This window comes from Emydura macquarii, unplaced genomic scaffold, assembly GCF_026122565.2.
Source record: "Emydura macquarii macquarii isolate MOO-44397 ecotype Brisbane River unplaced genomic scaffold, CSIRO-AGI_Emac_v2 contig_1483, whole genome shotgun sequence".
In the NCBI taxonomy this organism is placed as follows: Eukaryota; Metazoa; Chordata; order Testudines; family Chelidae; genus Emydura; species Emydura macquarii.
In genome coordinates this window covers 6904096-6920975 of record NW_027131620.1, presented here as the reverse complement: position 1 = coordinate 6920975, position 16880 = coordinate 6904096, and the positions used below count along the sequence as shown (strand labels likewise).

General features: G+C 52.1%; 1 protein-coding gene across 3 annotated transcripts in view; it reads right to left on the bottom strand.

The window, feature by feature from the left end:
- LAMA5 (laminin subunit alpha 5) overlaps positions 1–16880 on the bottom strand; it is a 148604-nt gene that overhangs the window by 46270 nt on the left and 85454 nt on the right. For 2 of the 3 annotated variants that reach the window (XM_067554117.1, XM_067554115.1), the window contains exons 16-26: positions 13071–13208; positions 12726–12778; positions 12366–12465; positions 11779–11831; positions 10144–10249; positions 9289–9388; positions 8661–8817; positions 6450–6588; positions 1862–2004; positions 1653–1759; positions 513–666 (exon numbers count right to left, since the gene is read on the bottom strand). In XM_067554117.1, coding sequence (XP_067410218.1) covers positions 513–666; positions 1653–1759; positions 1862–2004; positions 6450–6588; positions 8661–8817; positions 9289–9388; positions 10144–10249; positions 11779–11831; positions 12366–12465; positions 12726–12778; positions 13071–13208 — 1250 coding nt within the window. Of the gene's footprint in view, positions 1–512; positions 667–1652; positions 1760–1861; positions 2005–6052; positions 6183–6449; positions 6589–8660; positions 8818–9288; positions 9389–10143; positions 10250–11778; positions 11832–12365; positions 12466–12725; positions 12779–13070; positions 13209–16880 lie in introns of all 3 variants that reach the window. The other variant, XM_067554116.1, reaches the window with a different exon arrangement.

The window sequence follows — 16880 nt, the reverse complement described above, 5'->3', positions numbered from 1 at the left end:
GTAAACTACACCTCATCTCCCCCCCCACTGCACACCGGTTACCGGTGCTATGTACCGGCTTTCCTCTTCATGATCCGATACACTCCATGGACCGAAACGTTGCATTGCTATTTACATCTCTTAGTGGGTGTACACCACCCCCCACCCCAATATAGCCTGGGGACTACATCAGCAAGACTCTCAGCTGCATAGGCCTCAGCATATTACTGTATGGCCTGGGGCTAAGAAGACAGTGGACCAAGTTTTTAAAGCCGAGAACAATGAGCACCTCCACGACACCCCCGCTCCCAGTTTACATGCCCAGGGAAGAGTTTGCAAGGGTGACTGCATGGGTGAGCACCCAAACACACACTCGCACCAGCAGCTTGCTGAGCTGCAGGAGGAATGGGAAGCGTGGGGGTGAGCTGTCCCAGGATATTTAAAGTACAAGGCCTCTCGAGGGGACAGTCAGCACCTTTGGTCTCACAGAGCTGCAGCTCCTTCTCGAAGGGTGAAATAGATGAACTACTCACATCATTGCCGCTGCACAGCACCAGCTGGGGGTGTGAGGGGGTGACGCGCACTGTGGGACAGGGCCTGGGTAAGCTGTTGTCCAGCCTGCACACCATGTCTCCTCCGGACGCAGAGGGGAAGCTGTCCACAGACAGGTACTTGTACAAGAGGCAGCTAGAAGCATCAGGAAAGAATAGGTGAAGTTCTGTTGTTACATCAGCATCTTCAGGATCCAAGTGTTGTCTCGTCCAGCCCAGGCCCCAGTGAGCAGAGCAAGGGCTCCGCTGCACGGGAGAACATCCTGGCCTGGGATGGGGCAAGAGTTTGCCTCTCATGGGCCACGACAGTGAAAGCGACCCCAGGCCCACGCTGTGCTGTTCAAGTGCCTCAGATCTCACGTGGAGGCCCCACTTCTAGGGACAGAAAGGGAAATCAGTCCCCACAGCCCAGTCAGCCCTGGCTGGCTGTCTCCGTAGAGAGGCCACGGTGTCTGAGACCCGGACACCTGCCCATTAGGAACGGAAGAGGCCGGCAGTTCATTTCATGGTGCCCAGCGAACGCTGATTATTGCTGATGACTTTCCAGGGCTACTGACCAAGGCTACGTCTGAGTCAGTCACCTAGAGGTGAAGGGGCAGCGCCCGCAGCACGGCGGCCTAGACTTTCCTCCCCCCAGGGCAACACCCGTTCCAAACCCCTATGGCGCAATGAGATCGTGGGGGGACCTGCCATGCGGGAGCGGAAGCCGTTCTACATTCCATTGTCACAGTCAAAACCTCTCCCCGCCCTGCCGCCCTCATCCCCCAGCCCTGCAGATGCTGGTAAACACAGCGCTCCTCCAGCGACCTGAACGGCAGGCAAGAGGCTGGCTCTGGTGAATCAGCGCCAGAGGGGCACTGGGGTAGTTTGCTGCTGTGGCTGATTTCTCCCAGGAGCCTACGCCCCACCCGTCCTCCGTTTGCCCGGGCTCCTCGACCTGGCGAAGGGAGATCCCTGATGCCCGTCCCACGGCGAGCAGCTGCTGACTGAATGGGAATGCAGCCCCGCACACAAGGGGGCAGGCTACGGTTTCATAAGTACAAAATGGACCAGAAGGCTAAAGGAGCTGGGCAGACCCCAACAACACAGATCACAGACAACACCAGGAACGGAGCTCCTTACTTCTGACCGGCGCGATCAGGGGCCGGGTTGTAGGTACAAGCTTCTGTGACCTTCAGCTGCAGTATGGGCGCCTCGTAGTACGAGCTGGGGAGCAAAACCAGATAGTCCTGGAACGGGGGCGGAGAAGAAGGAGGATAAATTGAGTGTGACTCTGTTCCACGGGGAACTGCCGGCACATTCCCTTGTGGGAGGCAGAAGAAGGTCCTTACCAGAAGTATGCCCTCTGCCTCAACGATCAGAGACCACGTGCTGGGATTCAGCACGAAGGGCTCCCCGAAGCTGTTCTGAGGGACGGTGACAAAAGCCGGTTCGGTGCTGGGGGCGAAGACAATCTGTTTGGTCTGCTCGGTACCTGGGGAGGGAAGGACAAAAGTGACTGTGATAGTGTGTGTGTAGGGGGGGACAAGCTCAGGAGATGCTGCGCAATGAGCAGCAAACGCAGAGAATACAGTCAGGGAAGCAAATCTGTCAACGTGGCTTGGGGGGGGAGCCTGGTTTAGTCTCTCGCAGCCGCGTGCAGAGCGGATGCGCTGAGGTCCCACATCAGACGATGACAGAAACGTCCCCCAAGCAGACTCTGCTCAGGGACTGCTGGAGGGAGGCAAAATCATTGACTGCCCGACTGCTATTGCAGCAGCTCTCACAGAGCACTGAATACCCCGGACCCACCAGCTAGAGACAGAGAGAACTTATTTGCTACGAAGTCACTCAAAGACAGGTGAGAAGAATCAGTCAGATAAATTGTACCCAGTGGATAATACGTCTTGCTGTAAACTCTGAAATCCTCCTGCCTTTTACCACCAACCACAGCAAGAGACGTTCTGCAGCCACAGCTTAAATGGCAATAGCTTTTATGCCGTAGCATTTGCCTGGATTCCAGACCCCATCCTTCTCCCACTGCGAACTTTTTGGCTAAACTGATCCTCAATTGACATTTTAAATCAATGGACTTTACGTGCGATCACTGCACGGCCCCTAGTGTCAGACAACTACTGGCTGGTTTATAGCGTTCAGGGGTTTGGTTTTTTTAAACACGCTAAATGAGCAGATGTGTCAGTCGCTCGGCTGCATGGGGGGCAGATGAGCTAAGGCAGGAGACTGTGAATTTTAGACACTCGTTCTGATTGTCCTCGTGTGCACATTTACAGCACAGCACAGGCGAGCAAGGGCAGGGTGAAGGAGCATGCTACTGCTCCGATTGTTTAGCTGCATCCAGTATGCTGACAGCACGATTCACTCAAAGACTGGGCCCTAGCTTCCTGAACCATAGCACTTGAGTGCAGCACCACTAACGAAGAGGGCAAGGAGGCAGGTACGTGGGATGCCTTTGGGAGGGCACAGCTCAGAGAATTTGTATCTCTTACCACAGGAATTGTTTGCAGGCGCAAAAAAAAAGTGGGAGCAAAATGAGGGTGGGTGTGTGAAAACGATGAGAGGTTGTATCCCTTTTGAACAGCACACCCTGCATTCCATATCAGTCACGGAGCGAAAGGGTGAAATGCTTGCCAGACAGAATGCTGCACGAGTCTAGCTTGCTTCTAAGCCACTGGGCTTAACATCTGCAGCCCCTTTCACACAGAGGGAGGATGGCTGCTCTGCTGGGTCCACTCACTGGTCCATCGGGCGGGGAATATGCCTCCTGCACTAGCAAATACTTGACTCTTCCAAGGAAGGGGAAAAAACCTACAGCAGGCCAGCTGTAATCCTTCCTGACCTGTGCTGTGATCAGAGTACACCCGGCAGCTCGAGAAGGGATGACTCTTCTCTTCACTTTCCTGTGTAGAAACATAACTGGTCATATAATTATCCAGCCACCTTCCTCCTTTTTTTAAAGCAACATCTGGGCACGTCAGGCCCTGTATATATTCTCCAGCTGCTCACTTTACAAGGTAAAGTAACATTTTCTTCTGTGCCAGCCAGGCAGCTCCAAATAGATAATAATAATAGTTTCTAGTCCATGTCACCACTCATCCCAGGATCTCAGACCATTACATCAACAGCAGAGAATTAAGGACCCTCCTCCCTCTCCTGGGAAACTGAGATACAGAGATCAAGTGACTTGTTCCAGGTCACACGGCAAGTCAATGGCTGGGAACCCCCATTTCGTACCTCCCAGCTCTGTGCTTTAACCATTAGACTGGGAATCCTCATGAAGTTACCAAGCAGGGCAGCACCAGCCATCCCCAAACAAGTTCCTTGAAAAAGAGCGCAGCTGACAACGAATGAGTAGAAGCTGAGCCCGGCTCACGTTGAGGATGCTGTTGCGCTGGCTTTGCAAAGCTGGGTTTGGTAACGTGAGAGCAGGCCTGAAGACACGCCAGGGCAGGTGCAGTGCCATTCTCTTGCCGGGTCTCTGCGAGAGCTGCCATGCTGGCTTAGTTCTCCTGAGGAAGGAATCACTGCAGCTGGCTTTGTAGCTTTGAAACTTGCTGGCCTTCAAGGTACAGATTATCAAAGGGGCCTCAAACCCCTGTACAGTGACTGCGTTTTCTCTGCAGCTGAAGAACTTCACTGCATAGATAGATTAGCTAACCTGTCCCAGCAAATGCACGTTGCACATGGAAACTGGAGTTTCTGCACACGCAAAAACCTGCAGGCACAATTTGAGCAGGAAAACACGTGGCGTCAAGTGGTTGCAGAGAGACACTCTTCAGAAAAGTGAACGCAGGATGGTGGCTGCAAACAAAGGCTGGAGCAGAATGTTACTGCTCCTCTTCCTCAACGGGCTGAGCGCTTGCCACGCTGCAGAAAGCGGGTGTCACTTCTCCACCCTGGCCTGGGTAGGGTGGGCAAAGGGGAAAGACAAGCTTGACTCAGTTCCTATAGGGCTTTATAGGGGCCATGCCAATAGGAAATCACTTAAAAGTCTCAGAGTTTAACAGAAAGGGACAACTTTTCTACAGTGTTTGTTGAACCAGCCTGTAAAAAGCAATCATTGTCTATGCGACTTTTCCAGAAGGGTTGCAATCTGTCTCTGGAACACTGGAACATCTGGAACACCAGTGCTGCATGCTGCCGTGCGGGCAGATGTCCAGCTGCTCTTCAAACATCTCCTGCTGTCACTGACAGACTGCAGCCAGCAGCCCCTCACAGGCCCTTGCCAACGCACCCTGCCAGAGAGAGGGGAGCCGCCCAGCAAACGGGAGCATCTGCTCCTTTTCAGTGCGTTGTGGGGGCGGGAGAGGAGCAGAGGGGCTCAGAGAGCGAGGACGGCAGAGAGGCAGCGCTGGGGGAGCCGAGAGCTCCGGGGGATTGGCGCTCAGGTCGGGCATGGCAACGCTCATTCCCGGGGCACCCCCCAGGGGAAAACAGGCAGCTTCACAGCATCCTGAACGCTGCTGGCTGGGTGGCAGCCCAGAGGAGAAGCAGACTCAGCTGCCAGAAAAGAGAAAGCCAAGGGCAGGAACAAACCCCCGGTTCCATCTCCTGGCCTGGCCGGGGGAGGCAGTTAGCAGCAGGGGGTCTGCACATGCACCTGCATACTAGTTATGGGGGGGAAAGGAGGGGGCTAAAGCCCTTTTAGCCTCTTCCCCACACAAAAAAAATCAGTCCGAGGGACCTCTTGCCCACATGCTGCCGATTTCCGGTACATACAAAAGGTAGGTCTCTGGGCCTTTCAGGCCGTCCTGGCTGGTTCTTCCTGTCCCCGCCTGCACGTGGTGAGTTAGAGGAGCCTGTGCAGCCAGCTTATAGCGACTGCCAAAATGCAACAGCAAGTCCTGTTAAACACCTGCCAGGCCAGGCCACCTGGCACATCCCAAGGGCCAAAACCAGGCTCTTCCGCCATGTCGTTATGAATCCAGAAGGTGGGTCTGTGTTGGAAGCATCCGGAGAAGTGGGGCCTACCCTGCCAGCGGCCGAAGAACCCTCCTACTGCCTCTGGATTTAATAAACTAGGTGACATGCTCTGATGGCAGGAGAGGAAGGCTGGGAGAGGGCAAAGGCAGGCGAAGCACAATCCCCTCCTGCATGCCCTGGCCAGCACTTTATTCACCAACCGGCAAATGAAAGGTGGGACCTGAAAAATAAGCCCCGGGTCCAGATGCTGAAGTTCGGATCTGGTTCCACCTGCACGGCCCATCTTGGACGCGTAGCTGCTCCTCTCAAGGGCTTTCGAGGCCATTCCAGCCCTTCGGGGGCGCCAGGCCGGGAAGCCTCATCTAAATGGTTATGCCGCCTTCTCCGACATCAGCTAGTTGACACGCACACTCCCTGCAGTGCCCGGGGCCGGCGATTGCTGCAGCGCTGGCTTGTTAAATGGGGGAAGTGCCGCCTCAGTCCAGCCCTCAGCTCGGGAGGGCGGGAGCTCCAGGACCTATGGAGGTGTCCTCCGCCGCAGGAGACTGCGTGGGGAGGGGAGGAAGTGGCAATGGTGCAGGGGAGCAGCGTGGGATCCTTACCTCTCCTTCGCGGCTGATAAGCTGTAACTTTGCCATACACAGTGGCACCTCCTGAATTAATATATCTCAGGATGACATGGAACAGATAGAGCTCTGCCTCCTCCACGTCTACCGTGACTCTGACTTTCCTCTGCAAAAAGTAAAAGCACATTGGGCACACGTCACTGGGGGGCCGGCGCTGGGCCCGTCGCCCGCACTGGGGGAAAGCAGTCCCTGCCTGCCTGCCTGCCTGCCTGCCTGACTCTCTCTCTCTCGTCCCCCTCCCCTCTGCGTTACACAGGGGAGCAACTGCCAACGCGACTAGGCCGGAGCATCCCAACGGGCGGCGTTTTGGAAGGGGAAGGCTGGCGGAAAGCGGGGTCGCTGTGGTTAGTCTAGAAGTGAGAAATGCACTTACAGTTGCCACACACATTAAACTTTCCTTCCTCAAGGACCGAGACCCTCCCTTCCACAGTGGCCGGCCCCCGGTTGACGTAGCGGAAGACGATGCGGAACAGGTCAGGGGAGGTCACACTCAGAGTCACCACTACCTCAGGCTGGTGGGAGAGAGAAAGGGGAGAGAAGCAGAGCACACCGTAAAGCCACCGCCAGCTGCCAGCAGACACCAGCCCCAGCCCAGCAGCTCGGGGTCCTGCTCGCTAAGCAACATGCCACAGCCCAGGAGGAAGCAAGCAGCCACACAACCTAACAGCGCAAGGGGGCAGCAGAAGGATGCACTGCTCACCGGCTACCAAGTGCACTTCACAAGCCCTACTGATCCTCCTCCATCTTTCCCAACTGCTTCACCTCCAGCCCGGGTGGGCAGGCCAGAGAGGTGGAGGGAAGGGGCATGTGTTGGGATAGCAGCTGCCCTTCCGAAGTGGGGCCGGGAGCTCCCACAGCTGACAATACCTCTGAGATCCTCTCACACACCAGTGTTTAGGGGTGGCTGGGCCACAGCGTTTAACTGGCGAGCGTCCCTAGCCGGGAACTTTTGAACAGAAGCTGCCTAGCGCCGAGGGATGCTATTTGGTGGAGGGGCATATTCCAAGCTAGGGGAAAATGTTACTTTGAAAAAAGAAGATGCACTCCATTTTATTATTACCGTAACGTGGATTTAAGGCTTTGTGCTGTAATTAGACCACAGGCAGCTCCGAGGCCATCTGTGTTTGTGCTCATGAGTTCACCACCCAAATGTCTGCAGAGAAGGCTGCAAATGGAAATCACACGGTTCTCTCCAGACACTTGAAATGCTAACGGCCAGCAATACCACCCGAGGACACCACTAAGGGAATGTGTCCACTTACTCAAGAGCCACCATAGGGCCTTGATTCAGAAAAGCGTCCCTATCTAGGGAAGTACTTACGCACATGCTCAAATCCTATTGACTTCCAGGGGAGTTAAGTCCATGCGTAAGTGCTTTCCTGTGCTGGGACCTAAGGGAACAAGCAGAGGTCTGCCAAGCAAACCCTCCATGGGGATGATAAACTGGCTGCTATGAAGATGGGCCAATCTTTGAGAAAAGGTACTGGCAGGGGACAACAAAGACAGCTGGGTCTGACTAGGTTCCAGGGTGAAAGCACCAAGGTCACAGACTGAGTTTCTCGCTGGAGGACACGTCAGAATGAGCTCACAGAGAAAAGGGGCCTGCCAACAGAAAAGCCACACAGCTGCTCGCCTGTCAACGCCCATTGGAGACTCTAATGCAACCGGTGGATACCAAACAAAACCAGCAGCCACATGAACAACTCACATGAACAACAGTCGCTGGTTGCTCATCCTGGGATTTTCAAAGGAGCGCAGATATCCCACCAAAAGTCAGGAGGAATCAGGCGCCAAACTCCCTTCAGCCCCTCTGAAAACCCAGCCTAGCCACAAAGCAAAGCAAAGCGTATTCTAGCTGCAGGTGGAGTGCAGGTGTCAGGACAAGGAACCCACTACACAGGACAACCCCGTACAGCTCTTATATAAAAAAGCCACACACACAGACACACACTTAACATTCTTGTAGGGGTCGTGCAGACGAAAGGTTCACACAGGGGAAAAAGGAGGGAGGGAGCAGTGTCAGTGCATGTTACAGCCTCGCTCCGCGGGACTATGTAGAAAACCATCGACACAACAGCTGTCCAGGCCAAACAGCCACAAAGACGGCATATGGCGATGGGGGAGGAGTGGCTTTCTTTTGGGGGTCGGGGAGGAGGGGGTTTGCAGAGAGTTGAGGAAAGAAAAGAGCAGGTGAAAGGGCCCCAAGGAAAGCTGAAGACATTGTTTAGAGAAAGCCCCGTAAGAGGCTTCCCAGCTAGCTGCCTTCTCATAACAGGATTAGGATACATAGATCATACGGCCAGAAGGGACCACTGTGATCCTCTAGTTTGACCTCATGAACAGGGCTTCCTGAATTAGGATATCTCCTATCATCAGTCTACGCTGTCCCTAATGCTACAGGAAATATCTGCACAAACAGACTATATTTACACTGCACTGTTTGTTTTGGCCACCACATGACCTTGGGTTTAGAAAAGCTCTTTGGGTTAAAATAAGACGCGCGTCTACAGCGCATCGGATGGTTAGCCTTCCACGTCCTCTCCCGGTAGGCAGCACAAGCTGGGGCCAGGCCCGTAAATCATACCTGAATGGGAGACATCTGTGCGTATCCTCGCCAGCTGAAATTCTCAAACTCCAGGGGGTTGTAGCCGAAGCGAACGGCCCGGCCATCCAGCGTGGTGCCCTCTTCCAACTCGAATTTCAGGTGGTGGAGATCAGGGAAATAATGGTCCTTCGCGGGCCTGGGGAAGAGAGTTGATAAGTACAATTACAAGCCTGGTTTTCACAGTACAGGGAAGCTCTCACTTCACGCTACTACCACGATCAGCTGCAGTCTTGGAGGCCCCTGGGCACACATGGGAGAAGCCAGCAAACGGAACGGCGTCTGCAGCTTTTAGCGCCACATCAGCACTGGGGACGCCCAGGAGAAAAACTGGAGCAGAGTTTACTTCTTCGCAGCTGTTTAGGGACGGACGAGGCAGGAGAGGAGAGTCCCCAACAAGGAGCGCGGCCTCCGTGTCAGGCCAGGAGCGAACACGCTAGGAGGTAGGCATGCAGCAGCGGCTGCGATGGCAAAGAACAGGAGGCGCGCAGCCCCCAGCGATCTAAGGCCATTGCGTGCTAGCTACGGAGGGGGCGCCCAAGAAGCCTCCAGCTGAATGAACAAGGAGAGAACACGCCCAGCAGCTCTGCAGGTGCATCCGGCCTCTTACACGGTGCATGTCGGGCCTTGTGTGTTCTGTCTGCAGTGACAGGCTCCGGTCCTTGCCTCGCACGACGGCCCGATGGACCCACCAATGTCGCACCGGCAGCCTGGGGACAGGAAGCACGTGTTTACATTCCACTGATGTTAACCAGCTCTGAATAGCACTAATCAAAGCCGCACACCGATGGGAAGGGCAGCAGAGGGCTCTATTTTTATTCCATTGTATCCGTTTTCATGTTGGCTCGGACCCTGCTTGGACTCGGCGTCTCTTCCACCTCAACGCTGAGCTATTCCAAGACTGCCGCTGGGAGGAACGCAGCCCTGCAAAGCCTCGCAGTGAGTCCTGCTAGCCCCCGACCAGGCCTCGAAAGCCAGGCCCCATCAGCAGCCTCGCTCACTGCCTACTCCCCAGCACGGCCAGCCGCGCAGCACATCACCGAGCGGGGCGGCATTGCACAGGGCGGCAGACAGCTGCAGCTTCTGCTGCTTCTTCCCTCACCACCTGCATTAACATGCACACAGGTAAACTGAGGTACGAGCACGAGCAAGTTTTTAAGGCGAGAAGTGAACTCCAGGCATCCACCCTCACCTGGTTCCCCTCCGATCCTGGGTGGGAGGGAAATGAATGAGTGGATCAGCTGATTCACTCTAGGGACTTACAATGGGTCTAGATCAGGCGCTTAATCCTACCATCTCCAGGTGAACAGCCCCACCCTCTGTTCTCACCCTGCTTTGCTTTCCTCAGTGCTCCCGTCCCACAAATCCCAGACACACAGCCCCATGCTCCAGGGACTGGCTCTCCTGCCCTGTTTTCCACCAGCTGGCAGATCTAGTGCCTGGCGAAAGAGGGAAGGGTGCCCACCTTGACAGCCAAAGTAATTCGCATGGTCCAGATTGAAGTATCCATCCTTACAGGTTGAGCAGAACTGGCCGCAGATGCTGGGTTTGCAGAAACATTGCCCGTTGCCCTAGGAGACAGCGAGGGTCAGTCGGTGCCCCCATGCACGCAGCTCTGCCCCTCCTCTACACTCAGCACAACCAAGCCAGGATTGGGGAGAGGAAGGATAGTGCAGTGGTCCGGGCATGAGCCTGGCACTCTGGAGACCCAGATTCAGTTTCCGGCTCTGTCAAAGCTTCCCTAGGCAAGTGTGTGGCTCAGCTCCCCACCCACAGCACAATGCCCTGTGAGGAGAAATCCAGTCAGGACTGCGGGGCGCTCAGACACTCGCACGATGGCGGGAGGGGGTCCCGGTCAGTGAGCAGCCCCGCTGCGCCTCACCGTAATATACAGCTAATAAGTAACACTGTAATGGGGCCAGATCAACGCCTGCGGTTAGGCTATTAAACAGGACGGTGACCATACAAGGAGGGAAGCACTTGACTCCTTACAAACAGCTCAAACTTTGTCACAGTCTAAGCAGCCGGTTCTGCCCATTGCCACGGACAGGAGCACAGGCCGTGGAGAGCGAAGGACAGGCAGGCCCTGTGCGAGCCGCCTGGGGAGAGAATTCAGCCTGGCTTCCCCCAGGGGTGTCTGTGCCGTTACAGCTACGCCATTGTGACTGCACGGGGGCCGTCCCCCAACTCCCATGCACTGCCTTGGTGTGAAAGCAGAGCAACTCCCAAGGTTAGCCAGTGTAAATCATGATTCACACAGGCGCAGCACCTCTACACCAGGGGTTTGCACTAGTGCAGCTGTGTCGGTGCAACACCACCACTGGCTATAACCCCCATTCTAGACAAGGCCTTAGGGATGATCCCTGAGCACACGCTCCTGTGGAACAATGGGAACCCTTCTCTTTCCTTGGGATGGGGAATGGGAAAACACAAGGAGCCTTCATCATGCCGCTGGGCAGTAGGATGTGGCAGGTTATTCGGAGGCCCTTCCGCAGTCCCACAGATATTACACAGACCGTGACGGCTGCTAAGAAGAACGCACGTCTGCATCCCCACTCAAACAGCTCTGCAGTCTCCCTCTGAGGCGACTGCCAAAGACTTCCAGCTATAGACTGAGCTCAGCGTGGATTACCATATAGTAAGGTTGCAAATTCTTTGAGGGTAGGGACTGTCTTTTTCTTGTACAGTAGCTAGCACCGCAGGGCCCTGATCCCTCATTGCGAACCTTCCCTTTCTCATGGGACAAAGCACAAACTCTTTGAATGACTTTGTCTTCTCTCCTCACTCCTGACGTAGGCTTTAAATCCAGCTCCTGGTGCAAGTCCAGGCTGCTGTGCTACATCAGCAGGACGGAGAAGATCAAGGGGATCAATGTGGAGAAATGAGCTCTAGTTTCAGCTTGACGCAGGGCATCCAGAACTCACTCGCGCAACCTCTGAGCAGACGGCGTCAGAAAGAACACTGTGTAAATGGAGCGGGGTCCTGCGGGAGGCACTTTTAGGCAGTTCCAGCTATTACATACAGGAAGGAGTTTTTCCGAACACTCATGGGAACATTGGGGCAGATCTTTCTGCACAGGGAACTTTGCGAGTGAACTTACTTGCTGACATTCTGCGACTCCACTGATGGTGCCCTTGGTATTACACTGGCAACCTGAGAGCAGAAGAGCACAAGCAAGTGAGGAAACCAATCCATCTGTTGCGAGACCAGAGGAAAGAAGCCAGCTCTCGCCTTCTGCTATGGGTGAGAACTAATCGAATTGAGAGTAGCACAGACTGGATTTTCAGACAGCCTCAGGCTTGCCCTGGATTTTGCACACCGACTTTTGCATGTGCACATGCCCGTTTTACACACGTAAAACCTGTGTTTGCACATGTAAATCAAGGGTGTAAAGAGGGAAAGACTGAGAGTTTGGCCCTAGGGGAGCTGGCAAAACAAACTCTTGGATCCAGTCAACTGAAAAGGGTCCCAGGTCTGTCCCATCCCCCCCTTCTAAATGTGGATCACAAAGTCAGCCCCGCCACTTGGGATGCTTTGTGCTGTAACCGAAGGTGGAAACCAAGGGGAATGGAAAAAAGGGAATCGTGTCCTCTTGAATGGAGATGGCCAGGCCTAGGTTTGGGCCCTAAACCTCTGGAGGTACAGATTGCTCAACAAAACCCTCCCCTTATCATGCCATTTCCTTACTCATGCATCCATAGGGGTTATCCGGAGTCAGGTTCCAGTACAGCGGTTTGCACCTGTCACAGGCCGGACCTTCAACGTATGCCCGACATTCGCAGGAACCCTGAACAAAGGGGGAAAACCCCAGGATTAGGTGAGAATGGGAGGGGCTTAAGTAGCATCACAGAACCTGCAGCGGAGGGGACAGAGGAGGGGGATCTATTGCTCTCCACAGAGGGAAGTGGCCATTCTCTGCGTTGCTCTTGGAGCAGGTCCTTGGACACAGTAAGAAATTCTGAGACTGGAAAAGAGAAACAAGTGAGGTTTCCTGGAAAGAAAACCCAAAGCAGCCCCGAGAGATCAATGGGCACGTGAAATACTCACCGGAGACGGGGTCGGTTCTGTAGTTGCTAACCCTGCTGGGTTACAGGAGCCCACTGCAAGGAAAAGCACAGCTTGTAGCAGGTTTAAAACAGACCCCGTGATGCTCTGATTTGTCCTCTGAGCGCACTCTGAGACACTGTTAATGGAGGAGACTGGAGGAGGCTTCTTTTCCGTTTAAGCTGTCGCTGGGTCAATGACTGGCCTGTTTGTTTATTAGTGTGTTTTTAAAACCATGCTCCCAGTGTGGGATCACAGCTTCAGCCTGGCTTGAGGGTGTAGGGGGAAGTCCCAGAATAATGTGCTGTACCGAGTCATGCAAGAGGAGGAGGAGGAAGACAATGCTACCTTCACAATGTGGAAATCCGTATGCCCCTGGCCTGCAGGTGTCACAGCGCTGTCCCGTCACTTTGGGACGACAGCTGCATTGTCCAGTTTCCTGATCACATGTACCATGGAGAGAGCCCTCCGTGGAGCACTGGCAAGCTGCAGGTGAACAGAGAAAGATGGGAAATCAGGCTGGGAGCTGTAAAACAATAGGGACTCCCGGCCCAGATTAAAATAAAAGGATTTTTTTTTCCCCAAACAACAAAAAGAGCAAGTTCCTGCTTTAGTTTAACACCACCATTACCATCCTGGGTGCATTTCAGCTAGAGGTCTCAAAGGGATCTAGATAATACTTAGCCCAGTAATCTGAGTAAATCAGTAAAGGAGATCAGTAAAGTAATCTGAGTAATCAGAAAAGGGGATCTAGATAATACTTAGCCCAGTAATCTGAGATCTACTGCCAGAACCAGATTGAGCCCTGTGTACTCAAAGGCAGTAAGTAATTTATATGTGGTCCATAGAGCTGCTTGGAAAATATCCCCCATAACATTTTTATCTAATCTTTACAAAAAGAAGTCACTTTCGTCAAAATTTCCCAGGGACAATTTCCACATCTCCCATGCTTCACCACAGTCTCGCCCTCTTGCTGAGCCGCCATGGTGCATCGTAAGAACATAAGAACGGCCACACTGGGTCAGACCAATGGTTCATCTAGCCCAGTATCCCGTCTTCCCACAGTAGCCAATGCCAGGAGCTTCAGAGGGAATGAACAGAACAGGTCATCATCAAGTGATCCATCCCATCGGCCATTCACAGCCTCTGGCAAACAGCAATCCCTGCCCATCTGGCTAATAGCCACTGATGGACCTATCCTCCATGAATTTATCTAGCTCTTTTTTAATCCTGTTATAAATCTTGGCCTTCTCATCATGGTCTGGCAAAGAGCTCCACAGGTTGACTGTGCATTGTGTGAAGAAACACTTCCTTTTGTTTGTTTTAAATCTGCTGCCTATTAATTTCATTGGGTGACCCCTAGTTCTTATATTATGAGGAGTATATAACACTTCCTTATTTACTTTCTCTACACCAGTCACAATTCTATAGACCTCTATCAGATCCCTCCCTTAGTCATCTCTTTTCCAAGCTGAAAAGTCCCAGTCTTATTAATCTCTTCTCATATATAAGCTTTTCCATACCCCTAACCATTTTTGTTGCTCTTCTGTACCTTTTCTGATTCCAATATATCTTTATTGAGATGGGGCGACCAGATCTGCACACAGTATTCAAGAGATGGGCATACCGTGGATTTATAAAGAGGTAATATGATATTTTCTATCTTATTATCTAGCCCTTTCCTAATGATTCCTAATATTTTGTTAGCTTTTTTGACTGCCACTGCACATTGAGTGGATATTTTCAGAGAACTAGCCACAATGACTCCAAGATCTCTTTCTTGAGCAGTAACCTCTAATTTAGACCCCATCATTATATACGTAAATTTGGGATTATGTTTTCCATGTCATTACTTTGCATTTATCAACATTGAATTTCATCTGCCATTTTGCTACCCAGTCACCCAGTTTTGTGAGATCCCTTTTTAACTCTTTGCAGTCTGCTTTGGACTTAACTATCTTGAGTAGTTTTGTAACATCTGCAAATTTTGCCACCTCATTGTTTGCCCCTTTTTCCAGATCATTCATGAATATGTTGAACACTATGGGTCCCCGTACAGACCCCTGGGGGACACCCATTTACCTCTCTCCATTCTGAAAATTGACCATTTATTCCTACCCTTTGTTTCCTATCTTTTAACCAGTTACTGATCCAGGAGAGGATATTCTTATCTCATGACAGCTTACATCTTGTCAAAGGCTTTCTGAAAATCTAAGTACACTCTATCCACTGGATCACTCTTGTCCACATGCTTCTTGACCCCTTTAAAGAATTCTAGTAGATTGGTGAAGCATGATTTACCTTTACAAAAAACATGTTGACTCTTCCCCAACAAATCGTGTTCATCTTTGTGTCTGATAATTCTGATCTTTACTATAATTTCAACCAATTTGCCTGGTACTGAAGTTACGCTTACCGAACTGTAATTGCTGGGATCACCACTGGGGTCTTTTTTAAAACGTGGTATCACATTATCTATCCTCCAGTCATCTGGTACAGAAGCTGATTTAAATGATAGGTTACGTACCACAATTAGTAGTTCTGCAGTTTCACATTTGAGTTCCTTCAGAACTCTTGGGTGAATACCATCTGGTCCTGGTGACTTATTACTGTTTAATTTATCCATTTTTTCCAAAATCTCCTCTAATGACACCACAATCTAGGACAGTGCCTCAGATGTCTCACCTAAAAAGAACGACTCAAGTTTAGAAATCTCCCTCACATTCTCAGCCATGAAGACTGATGCAAAGAGTTTCTCCACAACTGCCTTATCTTCCTTGAGTTCTCCTTTAGCATCTTGATCATCCAGTGGCCCCACTGGTTGTTTATCAGGCTTCCGGCTTCTGATGTACTTAAAATTATTTTTAATGTTACTTTTTGAGTCTTTAGCTAGCAGTTCCTCAAATTCTTTTTTGCCCTTCCTAATTATATTTTTACACTTCACTTGCCATAGTTTATGCTCCTTTCAATTTTTCTCAATAGGACTTAACTTCCACTTTTTAAAGGATGCCTTTTTGCTTCCCAGGGGGAGCACCTTGTACACGGATGGAGAAACTGAGGCACAGAAAGGCGACATGGCCAGCCCAAGGCCACCCAGCAAATCAGTGTCAGGGCAAGCAATAGAACTCAGGTCTCCTGCCTGCCCTGTGCTCAGTGCACTACGGGGTCACAGCTGCAAGTCTCCATATAGAGATTTCTTTAATTAATAATAAAGAAGAGTAGCTATTTTTAGAAAAATGTATGTAACACTCATCCTCAAAGATACCAAAGCAGTTTGGACAACACTTTGCTCTGAGCACCACCGAAATGTAGCTTCCTCTGGGGTGGAGATCAGCAGCCAAGTAGAACATAGAGTAGGGGGGCCAAATGTACTGACCCCCCGAGACCACCACCCCCACTGGGCAGAATCCTCTAGCCCCACCACCCTGCAGCAGGGCAGAAGCTCTGAGCTGCCCACCCCAGTCTGGTAGGTGGAGACTGGGGGGAGGGGGGTAAAGGGGGTTCTGCGAGCCGCACTTTAACGGTAAAAGAACCACACACGGCTCATGAGCCACAGTTTTGCCACCCCAACATAAGAGCATAAAACAATGTTTTGGGAAAAACCCTTCTATGAAACGCGCCAGGCGCTATTGTGTGTCCATGCGGCACTGACGGGAGCCTGGTTTTTCAAAGCCTCATTCAAAAGACCTGGTTCTGGCAAACTCCGCGCAAATCCATTCATCTGCCTCGGCAGATGGGAACCCATGACTGTGGGGTAGCTACTCCCAACCAGGGCTGCAGCCCACCAAGCTACCCTCTCTGCCTGCTCCTGTCTAGAGCCAAATCAGCCAATTAATAAACCCCCCCAGACACGAGCTATAAAGTTTAATTAGAACGACTGTTTTACTTCTGCTGACGCCCGCCTCTCAAATCCAGGGTTGGGAAATTAAAACCAAAAACACCCAGGCTAGCGAGAACAACAACAAAAACCATGTCGTTTATCACAGACAGGTGAGGGCCGGTTACACCCAAGCATCTGAGAGCAGCGTTCAGTTGTCAAGGCCTGGGGGCAAGAACTTTCAAATCGCACCCGTAGAATGCGGTGTGCCAGCATGTAGTAACAAGCTAGTAGCCTGGAGACAGGAATATTTGCTGATTTCGAACAAAAGCTCCTGGAAA